We start from the raw sequence: 16,042 nt of genomic DNA on the forward strand, positions 1-16,042 counted from the left end.
TCCTGGCTTTCCTTTACCCTAAATGTACCAAGAACAGAATATGCTCAATGGTGTCATACGTCAAACAGACAGCAGCTGAACTCTACTATAGTAATGGCTGACGTCAAATTTAAAAAACAACAATAAAAGAGTACTCTTTCTTCATGCTGTTTTTTTTTTTTACACACCTGCTCAGCAGTTCTTTGACAAACTGGTCTTTGCCAATAAACGCTGGTGTACACTGGATCTGACTGGCGATCTGACCCATCTGGTTGTTGCAGTGGTCCATGATGGAGCTCAGCTTGTTGTTCATCTCGGAGAGATGCTGCGCCTCCTGGACGTCTTTCGGTTGGTTTTCGTTCTTCTTTTTGTCCTTCTTCTTGTCCGATTTCATCTGTTTGCCTCCGAGTACGGATCCGATCTTGAGCTCTTTCTTCTCCTCCTTCCCCTTTGGGCTGTCTGTTTTCTTCCCACCCAAGGCCGGGAGTTTGCTCTTACGGAGGCCAAACCAGTTTGCCAGAGACGGGCCAGTCTTCTGTTTGGCCTCAGTGGCAGCGACCTTCTCCTGCTCTTGACATTTCTGAATGTTCTGTTCAATTCCCATCATGACTTTCTCCTCAATCGTGCAGACTGTGGGGCTGACTTTTTTCTCCTCAATATCTAGGGTTTTATTTGGTGAGTCTGTATGAGTTTTGGCTTCCTCGTTAGTGATGGTTGCTATGCCTCCTGCCTCTTGCACCGGGTTTTCCAAGCTGAAGACACAAGAGGAAGACGGCTGAAACTGTGGATGAGAGGCAACTTTAGCTGGCTTACGAATATGGTTTAAACCAGACCTATCACTGTTGGGTAAGCTACGTGCCTCTTTGTGGGAAGGTGAGGTGATTAGCTCCCCTTTCCCTGTACCATGTGACCCCTCTCCTTTGATGCCTGACTTTGAATTTCTCTCAGGAAGAACGTTATGACTGTTTGATGCTGTCATGCCGCCATAATGGCTAAGTCTGGTCCTGGGAGGATGCACGGGGCTTTCAGCAAACCCAGCACTGGGTACCTCCAAGGAGCTCTGTCTTGACAGCGAGTTCCCTCTTTCACCCGACTTGGTGATGATCTGCGTTCTAATTTTCCCTGGTCCGTCCAGAGCATTGATGTTGGGTTTCTCAATGTAGTTGGTGCTGAAACTCTGACTCCGGGCTTTGGCTCCATTCATCCCCAGGGCTGGTTTCAGATGAGGTTTGGTCGTAACAGATATGGATCGAGAGAAAAGTTGACTGCTCCTTTTCCCCTTATCACAGACGTCCCCTCGCTCTGGTGACACAGCGGCATGCACTTCCGCTTCCATTAACCGACAATGAACCTCATCTCTCACCTCTGTAATGGACATCTTGGTTGGTGAATCGATAATGTGCACTTGCTGCAAGCTGTCACATTGTGTCGAAACGTTTGAAGTCACCGTCTCCTTGGAGACTGAGTTGATATGATCTTTCTCTTGCTTTCCTGGTATAGGCGGACTATTTTTATGGCTGGGTGGAGATTTTAAAAACGCTTTAAATCCCATCGGGATGCGAGTCTTGGAGTTTGGGGATATCATAGCTGAGCTGGGCGGACTTACAACAGCGTGACCATTTTGTGGCTCTGTCTTAGCTTGAGGGGCACCCGGAGGCGTTACAGGTAAAGCGAAAGAGGCCTTCTGAACAGAATGTTGGACATTTTCATGGATTGATCCTCTTTTACCTGCAAATGAGTTCTGAAGTGAGGACCCTCTGAGGGCACTGTAGGGAGGAGGAACATTCTTTGAGCTTTTAGGTGCATTTTCAGGTTCTGGAGCACACCCTGAGTTTGCAGAAGGGAGGTAGTCTTTCGTGGTCATTCGCTTGGAAGTGCCTTTAGTACATGTCTGAGTCATGGCGGGGGACATTTGAAGGTGCTGACTGGTTTTGTCAACCAGTTTTTGAGGTGAAAGTGCAGTCCCATAGCCTGCATCTAAGTCTAAACAGTCTTTATCCTTGATGGGTAGTGTACTTTGCATATTTGGTACAAGTGAGGTGTGGTAACTTGGGGGAGGGCCCCTCACAGTGGTTGATGTGGATTGTTGAGCTACCCCTGTTTTATGTGCTTGAGGTGACCCGTCATAATTTGGTCTGATTAATAAGGAGGTGGTGCGGCCTGGGGGAGGGGGAGGTGAGGGGGACCTGAGTTTAGTTTTGCTGGTTTCACAGTGTCTGTCTCTGGTTGGCTGCTCTCCATTATCAGCATACTCCAGGTGCTTCCGCGAAAGGTGTGGGGAACTGGAGGAGCCCTTACTCCATTCTGCCCTGCTTTGGAGCTTTGCATTTGCCGCCTTTGGGCTCTGTGAGCAGTTTCCTGGTGTCTTGATAAACCTGGATATTTTAACTGCAGGAGAGGAGGGGGACTTCTCCTGACTAGAGGGTCCTGAGTTTCCACTCTTACTTTGCTCAACAGTGGCGCCCTTTGACAATCTCAGTGGGGAAGCTGAAGGTTTGTTTTGACCTGGTATCTTTGAACCACTGCACTTAGAACTAGAGTCAATCGTGGGAGGGACTGAATGACCTTTATTAGCTTGGCTACTTGGAGGTTTGATTAGCTTCCTCTGCGGTGTCAACTGCGTTGACAGCCTCTCTACACTGCTCTCTCTGTTATTGCTTGTTTTTCTTGTCCTAATCTGATATTCGGATGGCTTTTCTGGAGACTCAAGGACAGAGTAGTTTCTTGTGTTTGCCGTCACTTGCCTTGTTGGCCTTTCCCGGGGCACTAGCTCAGCGTAATCAAAACCTACTTTGCTATCTTGAGACGCTGCGCCATCTCCAAGTTTCTGAGCACAAAGTTCAATGGGCTCACCATCTGCATCAAATATTGCCGAAATACTTTCTTCAGACTGAGTACATTTGGCACCTTTGTGTTCCTTAATGAGACTAAAAGGCCTAGGCCTCCCATCTGCAGACTGGGTGCGCCCCTGGTCTCGCCGCAAGTACTGTTGTGCAAGCAGCTTGGCAGCATCTCGTGACAGCCTCTTGGAGTCCCTTTCTACTTGCTTTAATGGTTGGCTAAAGGACATTTGGATGTCACTGGACTCAGAATTGAATTCCTCAGCATCATCCACATCAGAGACCCGGTTGGGACCATCTGGGACGGAGGGGTTAAAGTGAAGCAAGGACGGTCTAGTAAAAGCTGATGTCCGCGGTCCCTCTGGGAGAAAACTGTTTATGAAGCTCATTAGTTCCTCAGGACGCTCTTTTGAGTCGTAGCCACACGGCTGTTTTGTAACCACAGAACTCGAGCTGCCATCGCCTCCACCACCGCTGTCCTGAATCCCCTCCCAGCTACATAAACTCTCTGAGATGCTCTGCGAGCGCCTCTGACAGTTAAACCAGCTGTCCTTGGTGGGGGCGTTGTCTCCACGACTGGAGTGTGCCAGTTCATCATCTGCATCATCAGAATCATAAGAGAACTTCTTGCCCCCGACAGTTCTGCCCACATGTGTAGGCTTGGACACCCCCTTGCTGCCACTCTTGATACCCAAGGAGTAGATGCCCTCGTTGGAGTTCATGCAGTCTTTGTCACCAGACTTGGAGACCTTGGATGAAGAGGAAGACCTCCTGTGTCTCCACCTCTGCAGCTTTCTCAGTCCCTCTAGTATGTGGCTCTCCTTACGCCTCGTGGGCAGCTGCTCCTCCAGCGGGGCACAGATGTTGCTCGGCGCCGATGAACCCAAACTCATCCTCCTCTCCCAGGTCAGAGATGACTGCGGAGTGGAATGAAAGAGAGGGTCAAAAAAGGAAAGATGGGGGATTAATTACCGTCTCATAAGAGACACAATAAAAAATCTTAACTGCCCCTTATAGTACCCGTAACACAGATCATAACTGAGTTACCACATGCTGCAATATTGTTAAACTGTTGTCAGGGGTTTACAGAGGAAAGCCCGGCTTACCATTTTTCCACAAGACCGTCCATCATTCCAGGTGTATGAGCCGCTGGAGAATTCACTGCATGCACTGGACAGGGACAACTCGCTGCTGCTACAACTGCTGCGAGGGTACGCCGGCGCTGACACGGTCAGACTCAGCTGGCTCAGACACTTAGCCACAGGAAGACCTGCCTTTCCATTCGAGTGAACCTCCTTTGAGACGGGAAAACGAGACATGACATTGCAGTGGAACAACTCGGGGAGTCAAGCCTATATCCTTGTATTGGATTTGCTAATTAATGTTTGCTTATGCTTATTGAGGTGAAGTGACTACCCCCTCATAAACAAAGACAATTTCACTGCTTTACCTAAAAGTGAACTGAAATTTCTTAACTTGACAATGTTGCCTGTGATTAATTCTCAAGTGGCACAGGCAGTGCTGCACATCTAATTGTTGTTAATGAAGATACCGACTGATTGACTGCTTAAGCATTCTGGAAAAAGTTGCGTTGCTCTTGCCAAACTTTGCAGTTTTCAATCAAATTTCCACAACACAGCAGATCATTGTCCGACTGACGTCGCCCTGGACAAAAATTTGACTATGCAAATCAATTATTAAAACAAGTTAGCGAAGGCGAGATGAGAAATGTGATATATTCACAGTCGCTAATCGTATACAGTGTCACCTGTGTGTGTGTGTGTGTGTGTGTGTGTGTAACACAACCTATTGAAGCAAATGTGCTTCTCTTGCCACATTTCTGTGACAAAGATAATTCATTAATCACATTGTGGTTATTATTATTTCATTTCCTCAATCTCCTCACCGCTCACGCGGCACACATTAGAGTTTATCAGGTAGCATTCTCAGAGGAGGGGGGGTAAAAAAAAGCATGAAAGAATGGAGCAAACTCATTTTCAGTCCTTAATGCATAATACATAAGATGACTAATGTACCAGTGTATCCTATGGAGTCATTTTTACTGAGGACGAGTCTCAATCGATGGTTTTCTGGTAATATGACATGGATTTATTCCTCTTAGTGCCAAGTGATACTGCCAGCTCTTCCTGCTGAGGGCAGAGGCGGGGTCACGGTCGCAGATTGTCAGGTCTGTATTTTAATATCTTGTAATGATTTCTTGAGTGGGGGGGGTGTGGTGTAGGAGTGCAGTCATGTTACCTGGACAAATGACATGGCTGAAAAAAAACTAAATATGTGTGTGTTTCCCATTAAGCTTACATTTAAGGGAGAGGAGTCCGTGTTCCTGGAAAGTAAGAAGGCCTTGCTCCGCTCCGGCTCCAGAAGCAAATCTACGGCAGACAGATCCATGATTCGAGAGTGGAGCTTCTGAAAGACACAGGACGAGATGGGACGTGGTGAGTGTGGACTTTAAAATGAGCCTCGGTGTATGATCTGATCTGATCTGATCTGGACGGTAGCGTACGGTTAATCTCAGTATCTCGGCAATATGCCGTTTTAATCTTTGTACTTGGCGACGCTTGACAGTAAATCCTCTGGATCATAAATGTCAGAAACACATTCAAAGCATAACAAAAATTTTTTTTACACAATTTTGAGGCAGAACAATCATTTTGACTACCATGCCCCGTCAGATTCCCTTCACTGGTGCCACACAAAGCTTTGATTCATGGCTCAAAGTCATTAATGTCATTGGCTGGGAAAAGAAAAAAAAAAATGATGTGAAAAGGAAATAATTGCATGAGGGAGTAAGGGATTCCTTTGATTTTTTTAATTCACACACTAGACTACAGGCTCCTCTGTTATTTAACTCTTGCGTGCGTAGGCGGCGAGGTTAGAAAACCAAATATATTTTCTGCGTATTAATCTCTGTGTTTAATTACACTCAATTCCCAGTGGTCAAATTAACTTAAACTGGAAATATGCGGGGACAAAACACTTGATCTTATGCTGCACTTCTTGCCAAGGGTAAATTTAATAAATGACTGCTAACCTGGGGAGTATACAGTGTGTAAGGATAGTCCAGGGTAGTCCAATCTGATCAGGGAACTCATTTTAAATCGAAACTGTTCCAACATTTGCTTAAAACAGTAAATGTGCAGCATATCACCCCTAATCCCAGGGAACGATGGCACCAGACGCTAAAATCTGCCCCTTAAGTGTGGTCATAACAATACACACAAACAATAGACGTGCTGTAATGTGTGTGTAAAAGAAATGGAAAACCAACACAATTTTTTTTCCCATCAAAAGATGTAATTTTAAAAACATGTGGAATTCCTAATTAAAAAAAAAAAAAAAAACAGCACAGGAGCCTCCAGGAAATGCTTCTTTCAGGCGAATAGCGACAGACTTTCAAGGTACTATTGGTGCCACTGAGACATCAATAACCACGGACTGAAGGGAAAGTATTTTTAGTATATAAAACAATTGATCTCTGAACTACTGCAGATCACCAATGTCTCTCTCTGCTCTACTCTGTTCTCGTTTGGCCCTAAAAAGAAGAAGCACAGTCATAGAATAAAGATGTATGCCGCTGCGACTGCTGCTGCCGTCCACATGGGATGGGAGTGGCCGAGGTGTCACAGGAGGCTCTGATCTTATCGTGGGGTGCCGGATTTCACCTCCTCAGCAGCCTCATCAAGCATTCAGTCAATAGTGTCAGAGGGTCACGGGGGAAAGAGCGTTGAAGGAAACGCTAGATGACAACCAGAGTGGGCATATGTGTGTGTGTGTGCGCTTCTTGAACTTTCCCAAGTTCAAGGTCGAGATCAAAGACAAAAATATTAATTGCAAAAAAAAAAAAATTCCATTACGCAGGTGTGGCTGTAATATATCATGCAAATATTGACCTTTTATTAATTATTAGACAATGTCTGGTATAATTAAATTGGTCTGGGAGCGAGTGCATTGTGTTAAAGAGCAGAAAGCCTCGTGCTTTTGTCCTTTGTTGCTTCTCTCTTGACAGCGGCCATATTTCAAGTTAATGAATATCGGCGTCAGATTAGCGAGCAAACAAATATACGCATCAGAATTGGCACCTGGCTGTCAAAAAAAAGTGTTGCCGTGCCCCAAAAATAGACACAATTATCCCACTTCTGCATGACCTCATTCACACGTGTGTGTGTGTGTGTGTGTGTGTGTGATTCATCATTTTCACAAAATGCCGCAGTAAAACATTTAAACATTTTAAATATTTAACTGGCAGCTTTGAGTTTGTTTGTCGGTACAAAATCCAAAATTCAGTCGTGGGCGTTCATGTCGTGTCCTTGGGGGGCGGGGGGGTCGTAAGATAGTTCCAAAAAACACATTTTGTCCCGGTAATGGGCTTCTCAATTTGCCACTTGCCTGTCATACTTGATAAGAGGCGTTCCGCCGACTTCCATGCTTTACAAAAAGAAGTCATTTTTTTAAAAGTCAATTTGCCCCGAAAAATAAATAAATATGTGGCGTTTCGTGCAGTGAAGGCACCCGTCTGGTGTAGTAACCATCAAACACATTAAGGTCCTTTATCAGAGAAAGTCGAGATGCCCGCGGGGAAGGAGAGAACGTTTAATTACTGATAAGCAAAAGGTCAAGATGTGGATGGGAAGTAATACTCTCGTGTGGGGGAAAGTAAATCTTTCTCTCTTTCTTGGAGCTCGAGGAAAGAAAGGGAATCAAACTCACACCCATATTTTAATTACACATTGGTATATTCTTAATGACATCGTTCTTACTCGTCACCTTTACACAGAGAATCTTTAAGGCAAGTTATTTCTGTGTTTTCCTTCATTTCTTGGTCAATTTTGCATCCTAAATATGTGTTTTTTTATATATGGTTTCATAGCAAAACATATGATATTCTGTGAAATTGTGAAATTATTCTGCTTTAATCAACTGTATGTGCTGTAATTTGGCGTAAAAGTGGCTGTTTAAGGGTTTTTTTCCGAACACGCACACACACGCACAAAAGCAACATCTCAGCATAAATTGCCGCGGGAATAATGACACAACTCCTTATATGGACATCCTGGGTGTGTGTGTTTATATGTCACATATTCAGGCTTTTTTTGCCTCTTATGTGTTTTAGAGTGAAGTTATTTTGAGTAGTGATATAAAGTAGCAATAATTGTGCAGAAGTCACACAAAAATAGAGGGTTTTTCTTTTCTTTTTGTTCATAAAAACAAACTTTGAACCGTCACGCATTTCTAAAACTTCACAAATTCAATCTGATTTTAAACATTTGGAGTACTTTTTGCTCACGTGTGTTTATATAGTTGAAAATGATTTTTTTTCTTCTATAAGACAAAAGGCCAAAAGGCTCTGTGTTCTAGTGAAAGAGAGCTTTCTAATGCACCCCCCGCCAGATTATTTCCTTCCTCTTTTTTTTTTATTACTACATTTCTGCTGGCTCTTATTAGGTCCTTAGTTTTTCTACTTCTACCTCCTTGTCGTCTCGGCACTCGCGGTCCTCTGCTATCTCATCTCTCTCCATTTCCACTCGGGCTTATATACCCTTGCTTTGCCTCATCTCTTTTCATCCTCATCTCTACAATTTCCCCCCTCTTTCTTTTCCACTCAAGAAGGACAGACGACACCTTTCCCCTCTATTTTGTTGCCGCGTGCACTTTTCACACTGACAGCGACGCAGCCTGTCGGTAATTTGCAGAATTATGTGGAAATTCTATTTTCCAAACTGACCCCAGTGGTCTGCAACGCTAGATCACAGTTGACAATCAGTGGCTGGAGCACGCGACGGTGGCCCGACTGTCAGTGTTCATAATGACGCCTTCAGAATCAAGCTGCAATGCACAAACAGACATTATCAGTCAATTGGTGTTTTCCAATGAGGTGAACACATGAACTGAGGCATTTTTTTCAGCCCCAGCAGAAGAGAAAATGTTGGGTTGGAGGAGAATATAAATACAGTGGTCACTGTCTGATGGGAACAAAAGAAGCACGATGGTGTCTGGCTCAAATCTTTTTGGTAGGATGTGAGGGTCAAATGAGTCAAGCTTTGCTGCAGAAAATACAGTATCTGTCAAGAGGTATAAAGTTCCCAGTGCACCAGACTGTCCTTTGTGTACGGAAGAGTACTAGGGCCACTTAAAAACAAAAACAGCATGAATTCTGAGATTAAAGTTATAATTCGGAGAATAAAGTCAGAATTCTGAGATTAATGTCAAATCTGAGATGAAAGATAAAAGTCAGAATTCTGAGATTTAAATCGGAATTCTGAGATTAATGTCAAATCTGAGATGAAAGATAAAAGTCAGAATTCTGAGATTTAAATCGGAATTCTGAGATTAATGTCAAATCTGAGATGAAAGATAAGTCAGAATTCTGAGATTTAAGTCGGAATTTTGAGATTAATGTCAATTCTGAGATGAAAGAAAAAGTCAGAATTCTGAGATTAATGTCAGAGCTCTGAGAATAAAGTCAGAATTCAGATTAAATCAGAAGATTAAAGTCAGAGTTCTGAGGAAAAACAGTCAAGACTAAAGTCAGAATTCTAATTTTTTTAAAGTCAAAATTCAGACTTTAATCTCAGAATTTAAATGTTTTTTAGAATTCTGACATTAAAGTCCAAATTTTGAGAACTTTAATCTCTGAATTCTGAAAAAAATTGAAAAAGTCAGAATTCTGAAATTAAAATCAGAAGATTAAAGTCAGAATTTTGGATTGATCTCAGAATTCTGAGAAAAAAAAACCATCATGAATTCTGAGATTAAGGTCAGAATTCTGAGATTTAAATTGAGATTAAAATCAGAATTCTTTCTTTTTTTTTGAACTCTGACTTTAATCTCAGAACTCTGACTTTAATCTCAGAATTCTGAGAAAAATAAAACAGCATAAATTCTGAGATTAAAGTCAGAATTCTGAAAAGTACATGTGCAACCTGTGATTTAATCAAGAAGCTGGATGAAACAAAAGCAGCTACACAGGTTGTCAAGTGTCTTCATCTTTCCTCAAACCAGAAAACAATATCTGACGAGACCCAGTGATTGATAAAGACTGATGTAACAGAGAAAACGTGTATTTTTCTCCTTTTTTCTCGGTCTTCTGTGAAGCCTCTTGTCTCCAGCTGAGACCCCAGAGCACTTTATTAACAACCCAAAGAGGAAAAAACAACTTCAAACGCACGAGAATAAGAGATCGGTCTTGTGTGCGGCAGGAGCTGCTGCTTCATTAGCTTCCCAACAGAGTGCAGAGGAGTGTGAACAGGCAGGTTTACACCAGACGCGAGCAAACGCCACAGCATCAGTTATAATTTCATGGGTACACAGGGGCAGCTATTAAACTGTTTTCTACACCAATCATTCAGAAAGACTTCCTTCATCTGCGGCGACTCTATCATCCCCTGACTGTGAGAGTGTGGGATCTGAGTGGTCAGCATACCTGGAGAAGCAGGTCTGACGCGGGCTTGATCCTCTGCTGGAACAAAACACTCAGCGCCCGGTTCTGCTGCTCCAGGTCGAAAACTCTGGTCCGCAGCTTCAGACACTCCTCTCGCAGATCCTGCGTCAGAAGAGCAAAACAGCCAGTTAATTACATTACGACCCAAAAACAACAGCAGACTTTAGTGAATAGCAACTGACGGTTTCCGTGGAAACGAGAGACAAACCTTCTGGGTGAGCAGAGCTTGCACGACCTGATTGGCCACCTTGAAGGAAAAGGGGAGATTTAAATGTGATTAATTCACGGTGATAAAATGTGGAATTTGCGCGATCCTTACAGACATCTGTAGCCTGCCCTTGAAATGACAGCATAACAATTTCCTCGGCCAAATTATGCAGAAGAATTATGACACAACGGCACAGTATATCACACACTGTCTCTTTTGTGCATAATAAAGTCTTTTTTTTTTTTTTTTGTCACTTCCTCACAGTGGTATTGACAGTGGCAGGTTGATGACGGAGCAGAGGTGTTGTTGTGCTGCAGAGGCCTCGGTCTCACGTCCAGACCGCAGAACACAAATGGAGAGGCGGCTCCGATTACTGCCCATTGATTGCCCATTAATAACGTGTGAAGCCACATCGGGCTCTTTTGAGCGCTCGCTCTTCACTTTATCGAATGAGAGGAGATGGTGTGTAAATATGGTGAAATGAGCCCTGCGAGTTACTGATCTACCTGCTAAACAGAAAGCCCGACTGTCACGGCGGCCTTTGACATTAAAAGATATAGATAAAAAAAATCACACTTTAATACTTTTTGTTCTGTGTAGTCTGTCACTGAAACTGGATCATTAGCAAGTTTTCCTCACATCTCAGCCACATTGGAAAAATGGTTGTCAAGGGAACATGAACAACTGGGGCTGTGCTATCATGGTCAGGGAAGCAGAAATGAGATGAAGGCTCAGAGAACTCACACACAACAATATATATAACAATATAACAACAACCTCGACCCCCCCGTCTTTTTTAATTCCCCCATTCTTCCCTCACCCCTGAGTAAGTCCATAGTTCCAGGACAAATCAGGTTACTTGTCCCTGTCGGACATTCATCATTCCTTACTTAGCAGCGCTCCCTCTCACTCCTGGAGCGAGGACAGGGTCGGTTTATTCCCCCCTGTCCGCCCCACCTCGTGGCTTTAAACATCTAAACAACACTTCTCAAGCTTCACATCTGATTAAGTTTATGTGCCAATGATATTTATAAAGAAATAGCACAAAAATAATAAGCCTTTTGACCTTTAACCCTTAGAACACGGAGCATTTTGGCTGCTTTTTTCCATGACTTTATTTAAACGTACCGTATATACAGAGGCTATGAGAAATGTGCAATACAGAGTGTCTTATATATTTTTTTCCAGCACAAACTATAGGCAATCTGATGGAAAAAAAATCATTTTCACCATTATTTTTAAGTTCACTTGGCTCGTTTTTATGAACAAAAATAAAAAAAAAAGGTCTATTTTTGTGACTTCTGCACAATTATTTATCCTTTATATCGCTACAAATAATGCGATACAAAATTAATCATAACTTTGTCTCAACTTCGGATCCGTGCCGTGCGAGCATGAAGGGTTAACGTTGGGATGGTGGTGCATTTGTGTTGTGCTGTGCAAATTCACACAACACGACTTGTAGTAGATGTATTGTGATGTGAACTAATAATACATAAGACTAAATAACCCTCTCTGGCATTCTTGTTATTATGATATGACCATCAGCAAAAGGCCTTCTGGCATTAAAGACGACCCATAATATGGAAAAGAGTTAAAAAAAAAGCACAAGAGATATAGTTTTTTATCCATAAATCAGACTTCAGGGAGCTTATGTAATCGCTTCGTTGAGTGTAACTGAAACAAATCTCTTAATTAAAGTGAAAGATGAGCGATTTTAATGCCGGGAAAAATACACTGAGACACTGTTTTCCAAATTAATTGGCGCCATCAACAATTCACTCCTCCTTCTCTGGAGCTGTCATTCACGTAAATTGGCAACCTGTGGGAAACACAAAGCACTGTGGAGAAGCTCATTAAACGCTTAATCTCCAGCTCCACTAACTTCAAAATTCAAGAGACACTTTGTGTGTATTTGTCGAGGCAAAGAAACGCGTGCTTGTGTGCGCTCACCTCGTCGAGACAGCGTTCGTACTGCTCCCTCTGGTTCTCGTTCTCCAAGGCCAGCGCGGAGTTCTGCTCCTGCAACACAAACCCACAGAGACGCGTCGGCGTCGGGGACTTTGGTTACATCTGATACCACAAAAGAAACAGCGATGGAGACAGAAGCAGCAATCAGGCGGCAGCCTCGGCCAAGAGGATGCCTTGCCTTTGCAAAAGGTCACATGTCAACGCTGAAGTGGGATAACCAATAAAGAATTTACAAAGAAGCCGCGGAGGGAGAAAGGTCAAGGGGGATGGAAGTTATGACGGTGAACTTTGGGGCGCAGCAGCAGGCCGTTTGGAGTTTGGACTTAATAAGAATATCTTCTCCGTTTGCCAAGTGGTGAAGCGGCGCTCTATTGATCTCTGGGAGTTTCCAATTTGTCAGAGGTAGGCAGCGTATTAGGAGCTGTCAGTTGTCCTTGTTTCCTTCACCCTCTGCCCTTTAGTAGAAACTACCAGACCCTTGATGAAAACATGGGAGCCATAATTACAATCCAAAACATTTACACCAATTACGCCAGAAACACCGACTAATTAAATCCTTTTTTCGAAGCACTGGAACACGGACTCTGGGTGGAAAGCCTAATGTAATTAAAGAACACCTGTGTTTGAACATCTATTTTTAACAGGTAACTGTGACAAATTAGATTGTACCTAATGTAATTACAGCCATGAAGCAGAGACAACTCTCACTCTAACTTCTGAAGCTGTCTTGATTATTGAAGGACACCCACACAGGAAGAAGCACTTTCTTCTTTCTCAGGTGTTATCTTACTCTCGCGTCAATAATTGCGACTTAAGCGGCGTTGTGTCAGCTCAACCCCTGCCGTAAATGTTATAGCACTTCTCGTTGTTAATTGAAACGAAACGAAAAAATCCCCAAGGTCACCCTGACTGAAAAAAAGAACAGACTGCAAAAAAAAAAAACCCCACAAAGAAACAAGACAAGACATGCATGTGATATTTAAGTTTGTGAGGTGATGTGGTTTGAAGGGATTATTTCCTGAATGTCAGGCGTGGACAGAGAGCACAGGGGAATGCAACGCACACGCCGAGAATGTGACGGTGCACAGGAACAGAAGAGCGTGGATTAACTTCACGCCGGTGATTATATATATATATATATATATACGTGAAACTAACTGTTTTTACACGGGCTGTAAAGTAAAGAGAGAAGAGAAAGAACTGATCTGTGTCAACGTGTGGTGAGAAGCTTTCACCAACGCACTTAAATAGAATAAAAATGGTAATAATCACATATATACATGTAGTTAACCCTGCTTTTTTCCATTACTACATTAAAAAGTACCGTATATACAGAGGTTATAACACACCTGAGCAAAAAGTTACTCAAAACGTTTAAAATCAGATTGAATTTGTGAAATACGTCACCGTTCAAAGTTCACTTGGCTTCGTTTTTTATGAACAAAAAACATGTTTATTTTTGTGACTTCTGCACAATTATTGCTACTTTGAATCACTACAGTAAAAATGCGATATAAAATGAATCATAACTTGGACTCGACAACACATGAGAAGACGGAAAAATGAACCCGCCTTTGAAGCCCGAATATGTGACTTAAGGGTTAAAATAAAGAGGACTCTTGTTTTATTAGCAGTGACCATATTGACTACTGTGTATTCTGATTTTGGAACAAAGTTATTGATATTATTTTTGACTTAAAAGCACATTAACACCCGTGCAGACACAGGAAAAACACTCTGACCTAGTTAATTGTTCAGTGTGTCCCTGGAAACTCAGTTCATGAAACTCTAGCTGAGAATTCTGCTCAGCTTCTAAATGTGGATTTAAGATGACATCACATTAAAACAACTGAGCCCTGATCCAATTTATTGACACATATTTGATTTCACTTGCCAAGTGTTCGTAAGACGATGGTGGCGTTGCCTTTAACCGCGACAGAACTCATCCGAGTCCAACTCGCCGAATGCAGAATGGAGTTAACGAGCAGCAAGAGCTGAGCTGGAGAAATCAGAGCTGGCCGGTGCTTTAACTCAGCGTCAGTGGAAGTCACGCACAGCACGATACTACGTCTGTCTGTGGACAGACATCCGTCACCTGCACACAGCACAGTGCAATAAGATGACAGATAACTTTTTTTAATAAAGCCATTTCTATAAAACTGTAACGTTAAGGTAATGTGGCCTGGTTCCGTCGATTACTTTGGACAGCCCGAGTGTACTTCCTGCCCGCACCACGGAGATAACTTTCAGAGCTGAGAAGTAACAAGCAATTATCTGCCACTTTGCTCTAATTAGGGAGCAGTTTCTATCAGGGAGGATGTAGCGTAATGTTGGCAGAAAACAACCCGAGGGCTTGTGTTCTTTCTTGCTTTACTCCCTTAATGTGTGGACACGTCCGTTCATCCAGAATTAATGCAGCTTTATTTCTCTTTCAGGTGGTTCCTTGTTCCATTACACAGTCAGTCCACCTTGTGAATGCCGGCAACATCGATCTATTAAAAAAACCTGTTTTCGTTTGAAATAAAGCAAAGACGGTGCCACGCCGTTTGTCTGAGCTGTGCGTGAAACTTTTCTGGGCCACTTAGGAATGAGTAGGTCATATTGAAGGCCTTCATTTAATTAAGTCTGAGATTTAAGAGGACGTCCAGTGGTTTGAGATAAAGGAAAAAAAGAAAAAGAAAACAATCAGCATGGATGAATGTGGCTGTGCTCCTGCCTCAGCTCTTGCTTTGGGGCTCATGGCAGAGTGCAGCTTAAATCCCCGAGCACAGAGGAAAACAAACCAAAGCTACAGTAAGAACCTGAAGCCCCCGCGGCGACTCTCACAGAATGACTCTGCCCTCAAAACGAAAGAAGACTGGAGAATATGATGAGCTGTCACGCTCTCAGACGCAGCCGAGCAAGGACTCTGACAAGTGCTAGACAGGCTGGCCGCAGAAGATAGCCGGGGGTGAGTGGAGGGAGTAAAGGAGAGCCAGACGGGGAGAAGGTAGACGGAAAGAAAGTGAAGACAGAGCCGTCAAAGCAGTGGAGGAATAAGGACAACAGAAAAGCATGGTGGTTAAGTCGTTACCTCCAAGGCCTTGAGTCGGTCCAGAAAGAGCTCGGTACTGTCTTTGTCATCTTCTGTCTGGCTGGCATCAGGATCAGCATTCGGCCGAGGCCCGGAGTCCAGGTCCGCTTGAGTTGCCGGCGGGGAGCCGTTCTCCTCGGGACCACTGTGCTGTTTCTGCACATCTTCCTCTGAGAGTTTATCCTAATACACAGAGAGGACGACACGAGGTTACAGAGGGAGAGGAAGGAAGAAGGAGAGGATCAAATTGGCCAATACAAAAAACATGAGCAGATGGGAAGAAGGCGTTTAAATGAGACTTAATGTTTCAGGGCAACGTGAAATCCAGCAGAAATCAGAGGGAAGGAGAAAGCGAAAGATGAAGAGCGAGGACGGGGAGAGGATCAGATGGGCAGATGGGACAACAAGGAGGAAGCTTTAGCAGCGCACTCCAAAACATCCCCTAATCCCTAATCATGTTTCACTTGTTTTCCAAAGTGTAGCAGTGACCTTGAGGGCTCGCAACCCGTCTG

General features: G+C 43.4%; 1 protein-coding gene across 6 annotated transcripts in view; it reads right to left on the bottom strand.

Moving 5' to 3' along the window:
- Positions 1-16,042, bottom strand: part of LOC131443118 (nck-associated protein 5-like) — a 119,338-nt gene that overhangs the window by 16,412 nt on the left and 86,884 nt on the right. For all 6 annotated transcript variants that reach the window (XM_058612490.1, XM_058612515.1, XM_058612508.1 and 3 more), the window contains 7 exons: positions 15,531-15,713; positions 12,440-12,508; positions 10,487-10,525; positions 10,261-10,380; positions 5,139-5,246; positions 3,926-4,114; positions 168-3,736 (listed from right to left, as the gene is read on the bottom strand). In XM_058612490.1, coding sequence (XP_058468473.1) covers positions 168-3,736; positions 3,926-4,114; positions 5,139-5,246; positions 10,261-10,380; positions 10,487-10,525; positions 12,440-12,508; positions 15,531-15,713 — 4,277 coding nt within the window. The remainder of the gene's footprint in view (positions 1-167; positions 3,737-3,925; positions 4,115-5,138; positions 5,247-10,260; positions 10,381-10,486; positions 10,526-12,439; positions 12,509-15,530; positions 15,714-16,042) is intronic.

This window comes from Solea solea, chromosome 2, assembly GCF_958295425.1.
Source record: "Solea solea chromosome 2, fSolSol10.1, whole genome shotgun sequence".
NCBI classification, from domain to species: Eukaryota; Metazoa; Chordata; class Actinopteri; order Pleuronectiformes; family Soleidae; genus Solea; species Solea solea.